Genomic DNA, 12,782 nt, shown 5'->3' with positions numbered 1-12,782 from the left:
CCACTCTCTCCCAACAGCATTGCATCAGTCCCAACACTGATCCCACTGCCCCACTCTCTCCCAACAGCACTGTATCAGTCCCGACACAGATCCCACTGCTCCACTCTCTCACAACAGCACTGTATCAGTCCCGACACAGATCCCACTACTCCACTCTCTCACAACAGCATTGTGTCAGTCCCAACACTGATCCCACTGCTCCACTCTCTCCCAACAGCACTGTATCAGTCCCGACACTGATCCCACTGCTCCACTCTCTCACAACAGCATTGTGTCAGTCCCAACACTGATCCCACTGCTCCACTCTCTCCCAACAGCACTGTATCAGTCCCGACACTGATCCCACTGCTCAACTTTCTCCCAACATCACTGTATCAGTCCCGACACTGATCCCACTGCTCCACTCTCTCCCAACACCACTGTATCAGTCCCAACACTGATCCCACTACTCCACTCTCTCCCAACAGCACTGTATCAGTCCCGACACTGATCCCACTGCTCAACTTTCTCCCAACATCACTGTATCAGTCCCGACACTGATCCCACTGCTCCACTCTCTCCCAACACCACTGTATCAGTCCCAACACTGATCCCACTGCTCCACTCTCTCCCAACACCACTGTATCAGTCCCAACACTGATCCCACTGTTCCACTCTCTCCCAACAGCATTGCATCAGTCCCAACACTGATCCCACTGTCCCACTCTCTCCCAACAGCACTGTATCAGTCCCGACACTGATCCCACTGCTCCACTCTCTCCCAACAGCACTGTATCAGTCCCGACACTGATCCCACTGCTCCACTCTCTCCCAACAGCACTGTATCAGTCCCGACACAGATCCCACTGTTCCACTCTCTCCCAACAGCACTGTATCAGTCCCGACACTGATCCCACTGCTCCACTCTCTCCCAACAGCACTGTATCAGTCCCGACACTGATCCCACTGCTCCACTCTCTCCCTATATCACTGTATCAGTCCCAACACTGATCCCACTGTTCCACTCTCTCCCAACAGCACTGTATCAGTCCCGACACTGATTCCACTGCTCCACTCTCTCCCTATACCACTGTATCAGTCCCAACACTGATCCCACTGCTCCACTCTCTCCCAAAAGCACTGTATCAGTCCCGACACTGATCCCACTACTCCACTCTCTCACAACAGCATTGTGTCAGTCCCAACACTGATCCCACTGTTCCACTCTCTCACAACAGCATTGTGTCAGTCCCAACACTGATCCCACTGTTCCACTCTCTCCCAACAGCACTGTATCAGTCCCGACACAGATCCCACTGCTCCACTCTCTCACAACAGCATTGTGTCAGTCCCAACACTGATCCCACTGTTCCACTCTCTCCCAACAGCACTGTATCAGTCCCGACACTGATCCCACTGCCCCACTCTCTCCCAACAGCACTGTATCAGTCCCGACACTGATCCTACTGCTCCACTCTCTCCCTATACCACTGTATCAGTCCCAACACTGATCCCACTACTCCACTCTCTCCGAACAGCACTGTATCAGTCCCGACACTGATCCCACTGCTCAACTTTCTCCCAACATCACTGTATCAGTCCCGACACTGATCCCACTGCTCCACTCTCTTCCAACAGCATTGTATCAGTTCCGACACTGATCCCACTGCTCCACTCTCTCCCAACACCACTGTATCAGTCCCAACACTGATCCCACTGCTCCACTCTCTCCCAACACCACTGTATCAGTCCCAACACTGATCCCACTGTTCCACTCTCTCCCAACAGCATTGCATCAGTCCCAACACTGATCCCACTGCTCCACTCTCTCCCAACAGCATTGTATCAGTCCTGACACTGATCCCACTGCTCCACTCTCTCCTGACAGCAGTGTATCAGTCCCTGCAAGCTAAATAACTGAACTAAAAGTAGTGATTGACCAAGGAGGCTACAAAGAATTAATCTTAGAGGATTTATCAATGTTTATTGGAAAAATCAACGATGCTTGCGATGACCTTTACATGAAAGTAAATAATAACAGTCATGCTATCGTACCATCGTAACTTTAAAAAATCACAAGTCTGACAATTGTAATTAGGGGTGCCCCTGTATATAGCTTTTAGTCATGTACCTTTCAAAAATGTTGATGTCAAAGAGCTCTACCACATCTCGAACTTCATTCTGAAAGTAGGGGCTTCAATAGAAACACGAGTATCATCGAAGGAATTGTGAAAACTATTGATTCAATATAACAGTTTTATATTTTTTAATAAACACAACAAATTGGTAGTAAAGTTATTTTTCCTTTCATCCCTGCATACTTACCTTTTCTTTTTGATATTGGGCAAGAAGTTGGTCAGTCTGATTTTCAATCTCCTGCAGCTTCACCAACAAGTGCTATAAAGGGAAATTTAAAATGTAAATAAAATTTCCTAGTACAATAGAACTTCCATTTTCCAGAATTCAATCAACCTGAAATCCAAACAACTGGCAAAAAATTCAAAGAAATAAATAAAGTTTTATATAAAAGTTTAAAATTGTAAAAGTAAATATTCTCTGAAGCAACAGACAGACCCTTGGTGAAGATGGGAGCAAACATTCAGCCAGTGGAGTATCCCAGTCGCTCGCAGCAGCTGTTTGAATAAAGTTGTGTTTGAACAAAATGGGGTCACTCCAGATGAAGAGCTGACAGACAAATCCTCCCTTATTTGTTTTCAGACAGCCGATGCTGCTCGCTGCTAGGGCAACTCTCCCAAAGCGTCTTCCTATCCCTGCCTAGTAAGAATCTTTATCTTTTATTCATATTAGGTCTATTAGTAAGGCTTTATCTATAAACTTGGGTGAGGGGGTTAATTATGACAGTGGCAAGGTTAGCATAGCGCAATGCTGTTACAATGCCAGTTTGAACTGGGGTTTGAATTTAAATTTTTTAAAAGTTATCTGATAAAAGTGAACTTTTATTTTTTTCAAATTTTTACATTTTGCACCGTCTTTTAAGCTGTGTATTTTTAATGCAGGTGTATTAATTAGGCATTATAACATTATGTCTCAATCAAACGGAAAATTCACATATGCGGCATCGGTGATCCCCGTTGGTACCAGATAAAACATTACAGCACAAAAACATGCCCTTCAACCCTTCTTGCCTGTGCTGAACTATTTATGTACTTAGTCCCACTGATTTGCACTTAGTGCATAGCCCTCCATACTCCTCCCATCCATGCACATGCCCAAATTCTTCTTAAATGTTAAAATAGAGCCCACATTCACCACTTCAGCTGGCAGCTCGTTCCACACTCCCACCACTCTCCGTGTGAAGAAGTTCCCCCTAAACTTTTCCCCTATCACTTTTAACCCATGTCCTCTGGTTTGTGTTTCACCTATCCTCTGTAGAAAAAGCCTACCTACATTTACTCTGTCTATACCAATACCTCAATCAAATCTCCCCTTATTCTTTTACGCTCCAGGAAAAAAAAGTCATAACCTGTTGAACCTTTCCCTGTAACTCAGTTCCTGAAGTCCAGGCAACATTGTAGTAAATCTTCTCTATCCTCTTTCAATCTTATTGATATATTTTCTGTAGTTATGCGACCAAAACAGCACACAACACTTTAAATTTGGCATAACCAATGTCTTATGCAGATTTATCATAACATCCAACTCCTATACTCAATTCATTCATTTATAAAGGCCGATATCCCAAAAGCTCTCTTTACAACCCTATCTACATGTCATGCTACTTTTAGGGAACCATGTTATCTGTATTCCCAGATCCCTCTGTTCTACTGCACTTGTCAGGGCCCTGCCATTTACTCTGTATGTCCTTTCTTGATTTGTCCTTCCAAAATGCAACACCTCACATTTGTCTGCATTAAATTCCATCTGCCATTTTTCAGCCCATTTGTCCAGCTGGTCCAGATCCCTCTACAATTTTTGAAAACCTTCCTCACTGTCCACAACACTTCCAATCTTTGTGTCATCTGCAAATTTGCTGATCCAATTTACCAGATCATTGATATAGAGGACAAACAATAATGGTCCCAGTACTGACCCCTGAGGCACACCACTAGTCACAGGCCTCCAGAAGGAGAAGCAATCATCCACCTGTATAGCTTCACCTGTATAGCTAATGTCAAATCCAGTTTACTACTTCACCATGAATACTGAGCATCCGAACCTTCCTGACTAACCTCCCATTTGGGACCTTGTCAAGGCCTTGTCCATGTAGATAACATCCACAGCCTTTCCTTGTAACCTCCTCGATTAAACACAATTTACCATACACAAAGCTTTATCAGCCCTTGGCTATCCAAATACCAGTATATTCGATCTCTTAGAACACCTTCCAATAATTTACCTATCACTGACATCAGGCTCACCAGCCAGGGTTACTTCTAGAGCCTGTTTTGAACAACATGAGCTATCCGCCAATTCGCTGGCATCACACTCATGGCTAAGGACATTTTAAATACTGTATTTCTGTCAAAGCCCCAGCAATTTCTACACTAGCATCCCTCAAGGTCCAAGGGAATATCTTATCAAGGTCTAGGGATTTATCCTCCCTTATTTGTTTTCAGACAGCAAACACCTCCTCCTCTTTCATCTGTATCCATTCCACTTCCTCCTTTTCCTAACTTCCCTTGACTATATAGCAGTTTCCTTTTTTTTTTAAACTTTATTTAAAGGTTTTATCACAGGAATAAAAAGAAAAATTACATTTAAAGAAAAGATATAAAATAAAATAATAATTACAATACAACATTAATAACCTAACTTAATTCAACCTAACCCCCCCCTACATATACAAGAACTAAAAAATCTATATATTAAGAAAAACCCACCCTTCCCCTCCCCCAAAAAAGAGTGAAGAATTAGTAAAATTAATAATATTTTGTATTAAAAAAACACACACAAAGAAAAAGAAAAATATGACAAATAAAAATAATTTAAAAAAAAGATTTATCAGATCCAAAATATCACATCTAGGAACATACTTAAATCAAACTTAATTGCATATACTTAACAAATGGAGTCCACTTCAACTTATAAAAAGACATCTTATCTTGAATTGAAAAAGATATCCTTTCCATAATTAAACAAGACTTCATCTCTAAATACCACCTATCCAAAGTTAGTATATTTCTATCTTTCCAAGTAGACGCTATACATTTCTTGGCCACTGCTAAAGCTAAATAGATAAAAGAAATCTGATAATCATTTAAACCTGAATCAATTAATGATTGCATATTCCCTAATAAAAATATATCAGGATCTAATGCAACACAAATATTATATAATCTATTGAATATAGATTGAATACCTTTCCAAAACTGTTGCAATCGGTCACAGGACCAGACAGTATGTAAAAAAGTACTAGCTGTCTGGTCACAACGAAAACAACAATCTGACTTACTAAGACCACATTTTTTTTAATTTTTCTGGTGTTAAATATAATTGATGTATAAAATTATAATTAATCATCGCTAATCTAGCATTAATCAATTTCCGAATACTGTTTTGACAAATTTCCATCCAAGCTTCTTCAGCTATTGTAGAACCTAAATCTTTTCCCCATTTCAACTTATCTTTATCCCAATCTTTCTTACTTTCATTTTCTAGTAAAATACAATACAAATCAGATGTATACCCCTCTTCTGGTATTGAAAGTACATATTTCTCAAAGCTAGTTTCGGGCAATAAAGTCATTTGCCGACCACATATCTGTTTTACAAATGATCTGAACTGATAGAATTTCCACTAATACCAAATTTCCTTTGTAATTCCTCAAAAGAACAAAAATGTCCTTCAAAAAAACAATCAGATAAGTTTTTTATTCCTTTCCATTCCCATTGTTTCAAAGTGATATTGGAGACCATAAAAGGAACAAGTTGATTCTTATATAATGGCAATCACCCAGACCATTTATTTTTAAGCCCCATTTTATCAAGTTTACTCGTCCATAGATTCAATAAATGTTTCAATATTGGTACATCATAAGTTCGTAACAAATTTTTATTCCATCGAAACAAAAATTCATGTGGAGATTTTTCTAAAATAACTGCCAGTTCTATCTTTGCCCAACTGGGCGGATCCTCCATATTCATTAATGCACTAAGAAATTTAAATTGAGCTGCCTCATAATAATATTGAAAATTAGGTAATCTCAAACCTCCAAATTGAAAGTCCCACATCAATTTTTTCATTGCTACCCTCGGAAATTTTCCCTTCCATAAAAATTCTCTAACTGCTTTATATAAATCCTTAAGAAAACTTTTTTTTTTAAATAAAGAATTGATTGAAATAAATATTGCATCTGAGGAAAAATATTCATTTTTATAGTATTAATCCTCCCCAATAAACCTAAAGGAAAGTCCTTCCACCTAATCAAGTCTAGTTTAATCTTTTTCATTAAGGGAAGGTAATTAATTGAATATAAATCTTGATATTCTGTATTGACATTAATTCCCAAATATTTAATTTGTTTTGTCCACTTCAATTTCGTAATATTTTTATAAATCGAATAATCATCTTTATAAATTGACAAAATTTCACTTTTAGCCCAATTTACCTTATAGCCAGATAATTGACCATAATTTTCTAAAGATTCTTGAATTGCTGGTAAAGAAATATCAGGGTCCACCAGGTATAATAAAACATCATCTGCAAATAAATTAATCTTATATTCCTCATTCAAAACTCTCATACCCTTAACATTTTCATTTTGACGTATTAACTGTGCCAAAGGTTCAATAACTATAGCAAATAAAGCAGGTGACAATGGACATCCTTGTCTAGTAGACCTTGTTAAATCAAAAGATTCTGAAATCTGTCCATTAGTAGCAACTCTAGCCTTCGGACTATTATATAAAGCCTTTATCAATCAAATAAACAAAGAACCAAAACAAAATTTCTCAAGTACTTTAAATAAAAACTTCCATTCCACTCTATCAAAAGCCTTTTCTGCATCTAATGAAACCACTATTGGATAATTCATTTGAGATTTAAATTTATTTATCAAAGTAATTAGTCGCAAAATATTATCAGACGCATATCTGTTTTTTATAAATCCTGTTTGATCTTTATGTATTATTTTAGGTAAATATTGAGCCAATCTATTAGCCATAACTTTAGCTACAATTTTATAATTTACATTTAACAACGATATTGGTCGATAAGAAGAAACCTGTAAAGGATCTTTACCTTTTTTTGGTATAACCGTAATTATTGCATTAGAACAAGATTCAGGTAATTGAAAAGTTTTATAAATTTGCTGTATTACATTCTTATAAATAGAAGATATATCAACATAAAAAGTTTTATAAAATTCTATAGAGAACCCATCTTCACCGGGTGCCTTTCCATTTGGCATATCTCTTATAGCAATTTCAATTTCATTCTCTGTAAAAGATTTATCCAACTCTTGTCTATCTTCTTGATTCAACTGTGGCAAATTAATATTTTTCAAAAAAGAATCTATTGCATCTTCACTTACATCTTTACACTCAGACGTATATAATTTTTTATAAAAATTACAAAATTCCTCATTAATTTCTTTTTGTCTAAAAGTAATACCCGATTTTTTTTCTAATTACTGGTATAATCTTAGATAATTGTTCTTTTTTTTAACTGCCATGATAAAACTTTATGAGCTTTCTCGCCCCATTCATAAAACTTATGTTTAGTTCAATTCATTAAACATTCAAATCGATATGTTTGTAATTCATTATACTTTAATTTTAAATTAGTTAACTGGTTTATTTGCATTTCAGTAGCATTTTTTTGAAATTCTTTTTCACTAACAGTTATCTTTTTCTCTAAATCTTCAATCTCTCTAATTCTCTCTTTTTTTACTTTAGATGCATAGCTAATAATTTGACCTCGTAAAAAAGCTTTCATTGCGTCCCATAAAACAAAATGACTAGAAACAGAGTTAACATTATTACTAATAAAATCCTCAATTTGTTTTTTTAAATAACTAATAAATTCTGGTTTTTGTAATAACATAGTGTTAAATCTCCATCTTGGGGTTCTCTGAACATCTTGTGAACTCTGATATTCTAATAATAATAATGAATGATCTGAGACCAACCTTGCCTTAAAACCCACAAATATAACCTTATCCTGCAAATGTGTTGAAATTAAGAAATAATCAATTCTTGAAAAAGATTTATGACGTGAAGAATAAAAAGAAAAATCTTTCTCTGTAGGATTAAGTCTTCGCCAGATATCAACTAAGTTCAAATCTGTCATCATATTAGTCACTTGTACTGCCATCTTAGATTTCTTAATTACTCTTGGATACTTGTCCAATAAAGGCTCCAACACCACATTTAAATCTTCCCCAATCATCACATTAGAATTTGTTTGTCCAAGTAATAAAGACACATCTACATTTGGAGCATAAACATCAAGCAGAGTCCAAGCCTCATTAAGAATTGTACAATTCAGTTTTAATAATCTTCCTCCATTTTTCTCTTCATTCTGTAACTGAAATGGTAAATTCTTATGCACCAGAATTGCCACTCTTTTCGCCTTTGAATTAAATGAAGAATAGAAAACTTGTCCAACCCACTCACGTTTAAGTTTCAAATGTTCCTTATCTGTTAAATGAGTTTCCTGCAAAAAAGCCACATCAACTTTTAATTTTTTTAAGTAAGCAAGTACTTTCTTACGCTCAATAGGATTATTTAAACCCTGAACATTAAGAGAGGCAAACTTAAGTTTAGACATTACTTACAATAACACAAAGAAAAAGAGGAGAAAAAAAGAAGAGAAAAAAAAAGAAAAACACCCCCTTCCCTTATCCCCTCCTAAAATTACAAAAAAAAGAGAAAAAAAAATTAAAGATAATAATAAAAAAAACTTCACTCCTTAATCCAAAAATTTATTAAAAAAAACAGGTAGGAGGTTGCAACCACCTCCTCCTGTCTCAACCGCTCAATGCGGTAACTCCCACAAAATATTGGGTGTGAGATAACTCACACGTAGCTGATGACTTCTGGAAAATTATGCCCAACCAGCTCCCTCTCCCAACTCCCGTTTCACATTAAACTATCATCATTATCTGAAATCTTCTCAGAAATTTTTTTTTTATATAAATCAACTTTATCACTCCGACCACCATTGTTTCCATTTCTTCTTGGAATTCGGTTCCCATCTTGCGTCTCCACTCTCCTTGGAGACCGTGGTGGACTACTATGTCTTTCCTGAAATTGCGTAATTGGCAATAATTGAGCAAAGTCCATAGCTTCCTTAGGATTATCAAAAAATTTTGGTTGATAGCCATCTTGAAAAATCTTCAATACTGCAGGGTATCTCAATGTTGCTTTATATCCTTTTTTCCACAACACTTCTTTCACAGGATTAAATTCACGTCGTTGAGACATAATTTCTTGACTCAAATCCGGATTAAAAAAAACACGATTGTTCTGAACCATCAAGGGAGATCTTCTTTGTTGTGCATTTCTTATAGCCACACACAAAATTGTCTCTCTATCATAATAATTTAAACAACGAACCAAAACAGGTCTTGGATTTTGTCCTGGAAAAGGCTTTCTTCTCAAAGCTCTATGGGCATGTACCAATATTAAGCCTTCCGGAAACTTATCTTGTCCTAACAATTGTGGAATCCATTCAGTGAAGAATTTTCTTGGATCTGATCCACTACATAGCAGTTTCCTGAGTAAATACTGATCCTGTGGCAGCTCAACAGGCAGACAGGCTCACAGAGTCGCGGGCAAGTCCGCTGCAAATCTGACTGTGAGATCTCCGGGTGCAGGGCAAACCCACAGCCTAATGGCTGATGTCATAAAGGCCTCAGGAGTCGCAAGCATCATCGGGTTCCAAGGGATTTAAATGCGTGTAAGAGTTCTATTAAACTCAGTTGGTTTAACAACCTTTCAACTCTTGTGTGGTTCTTTCGCTCGCTGCATGGCTAGTCTGACTACATTGGTGACCCTGACGGTCCAAACGGTATTTGGACCCAACGATGACTGACCCAAGCACGCAGAATGCAGTTTCACTGAAACTGTCGACTCTCTGGATCTTGCAGCTGTAGGTCTGGTTTGAATAGGCTGAAGCCCAATTCCAGGTCAGGCAAATCCTCTAGGTTGCCATAAAGTACTACTATGTGGTCAGTTCACTCAACCAGGAAACAGCAGGCTGCATCTTTGACTTCCTACACCAGCCACTGGCTGCAGACAGGTTTGAAACAATCAAGGCGCTCCTGATCCGTACTTCTGGCCTCTCCTGCCGTGAACACACAGTGTGGTTGCTCCACCTGGACTGCCTAGACAACTGCACACCATCGGCCTTAAGGAACAAGATGCTGGAACTAGCAGGTGTTTACTGTTTGAACAAGTATTTCTCAAGCAGGTTCCAAAAGATATCCACTTCCTCATCACCAACAATGATTTCAGTGACCCTCGCAAAATAGCGGCCCATGCAGATATCCTGTGGCACCCCAAGCAGCACGGCTTGGCCTCCATTGACCAAGTTGCTGTATCATGCCCTAAGGCCTAGCCCTTTCCCACACCTCCAATATAGTCAGTGACACCTGCAGCAGGGAGCAACCCCAGTTCAGACCATTGGTGTTTTTATCACCACGAGTGGGGTTCAGGACCGCCAACCCTGTTCTTTTCCGGGAAAGGGCGGGGCCAGCCATAGCTACAGCAGCTTGCCACCGTGATAGTCTCCTTTACTTATGGGACCAACACTCTGGGATAAAGTTCCTCATAGACACAGGGGTGGAGGTTAGCATCTTGCCCCCCTTGAGCCACGACACCTGCACTGGGAAGTCAGGACCGGTCGGTGCTCACCGCTGCCAGTAACACCAGTATATGCACATACGGCACACAAACCATCCCACTACTGTTCGGATCCAGCCATTTCACCTGGCTGTTTCTGCTGGCAGCAGTGTTGCAGCCTTTATTGGGTGTAGATTTCCTGTGGATGCACTGCCTCCTAGTGGACCTCAAGGGATGACACCTAGTGAATGCCAAGACCTTCCAGACTTTCTCACTTGATGAAGCCAAGTTACTGGCCCCATATCTGTGTGACTTTGCCAGACAATGAATTTGCCAGAGTACTAGTGGAGTTCCCAATCATTATTACACTGCAGCTGTCCACAGATGCCCCAAAGCACCACTTTCCCACTCAAGGACTACACTCCTCCCCCTTTTATCCCCCTGTTCTATCATGTTGAAAGCAACAGAGGCTCGGAACATTAAGCCACCAGTCCTGCCCCTCCTGCAACCAAGTTTCACTAATAGCCATGATGTCATAATTCCACGTGCCAATCCATGCTCTAACCTCATCTGCTTTTCCTACCATGGAGATTCTACTGTATTAGCAATTCAAACACTCTCTTTCTACTTTTATGTGGCACACAATCACCCTACCTTGGATATTTCCAATTTTTCAAATCTTATTTTAGATATTCAAAAGGTTAATTCTTGTTTTATTTGTATGCATATTTAAAATTGTATTCGAAACACGCACAGAGGATAGAATAACAACTTAATTCAACTGCTGAAACCAAGGGCAATTTAGTTACCACAAGATTTAACTAATACAAGGTTTGTTTTGTAGGCCTTGTATCTTCAATTTTGCATCAATTTAAACCCTCAAAGCTCTACTGCCATATTCCAATCTCCATTTTTATATTCATCTGTGATTCCCACATTTGGTAAACTGGTTTGGTTCCTAGACAAACATCAACCGTCCCAGATATCTAGTCACCTCCTCCAATCTTTGAAGAATCAGTATTCGTCCAACCCAAGTCTCACATAGATTCCGTAACCACCACCATGGTTGAGCCCTAAACCATATGAGATCCAAACTCTGGAATTCACTTCCTGAACATTTTTTTCCTATTTCTTCAAAAATCTCCTTAAAAATTAACTATTTCGCCTGGATCTTAGAAGCTAATTTTATTCTCTTCTTTTGTCAGTTACCAGTTTTGTACTTGTGAATCACTGAGATTTTGTGTTGCAGGAACTATAAATGAATGCCTTGTATCACATCTAAAGCATGGTCACATTCAAATTTTCTTTGCTATTATTCTCCATCCCTCCCAATTACTCAATTGTCAATGCAAGCCAAGAAAAGTAACACAAAAGACACAACTCAAGCCAAATTCTCATGTATATACATAATATATATTATTCAAAAATAAAATGACTTAAAATGTATTTTATTTGACCCACTGCTGATATCACAAAGTATAAATGGACAATGATCCTGGTGAAGGTCTTTTCCCATGAACAATAACACCAACTGCAAGAAGTTCATCTCACCGCATTTTCTGCTTCTGACCGGGCAAGTTTTTCAAGGAGAGCTTCTTTCAGTTCAAACATCCTCAAAGCATCAGACTAGGTAGCAAAAAAAAGTGTAAGTTATGCCATGAAATTCTTAGTGCACATATTCTGTAGAAAAAAGTACAGCATAATTTTTCCCCAACAACCACCAGCCTTCTTAAACTATCTCCAAACTGTAAAGGGTTTATCGATGTCATTTCTATTAAATTTATTAATGTAAATTATCTTTTGATTTTCTTTGCACTTTCTCTCTTTCCCAGCTTAATAAATCTCCTGTTCCTGGAGCCTGCACCTCTCCCCTTGTTCACTCGTTTTGTCCAGAAAATTCATTTCCTTCTTCCTTTACTCCATCCCTGTTTCTGCACTGACCGCCCACCTTTTCTTTCTGACATCCTTGTTGGCTGACATTGTAAATGCTTCTAACTTCAAAGCTATTTTCACTCCATCCCCATCATTCAAAACTGCTCAAATTACTCCACTTCAAAA

General features: G+C 38.5%; 1 protein-coding gene across 7 annotated transcripts in view; it reads right to left on the bottom strand.

Annotated features, from left to right (window-relative positions):
* Positions 1-12,782, bottom strand: part of LOC138754487 (outer dense fiber protein 2-like) — a 76,836-nt gene that overhangs the window by 32,850 nt on the left and 31,204 nt on the right. For all 7 annotated transcript variants that reach the window (XM_069918839.1, XM_069918863.1, XM_069918849.1 and 4 more), the window contains 2 exons: positions 12,276-12,350; positions 2,305-2,376 (listed from right to left, as the gene is read on the bottom strand). In XM_069918839.1, the coding sequence (XP_069774940.1) occupies positions 2,305-2,376; positions 12,276-12,350 (147 nt within the window). The remainder of the gene's footprint in view (positions 1-2,304; positions 2,377-12,275; positions 12,351-12,782) is intronic.

Source organism: Narcine bancroftii, chromosome 1 (genome assembly GCF_036971445.1).
Source record: "Narcine bancroftii isolate sNarBan1 chromosome 1, sNarBan1.hap1, whole genome shotgun sequence".
Taxonomy (NCBI): Eukaryota; Metazoa; Chordata; class Chondrichthyes; order Torpediniformes; family Narcinidae; genus Narcine; species Narcine bancroftii.
Note: the sequence above shows the minus strand (reverse complement) of the source record. Positions and strands in the feature narration are given on the sequence as shown.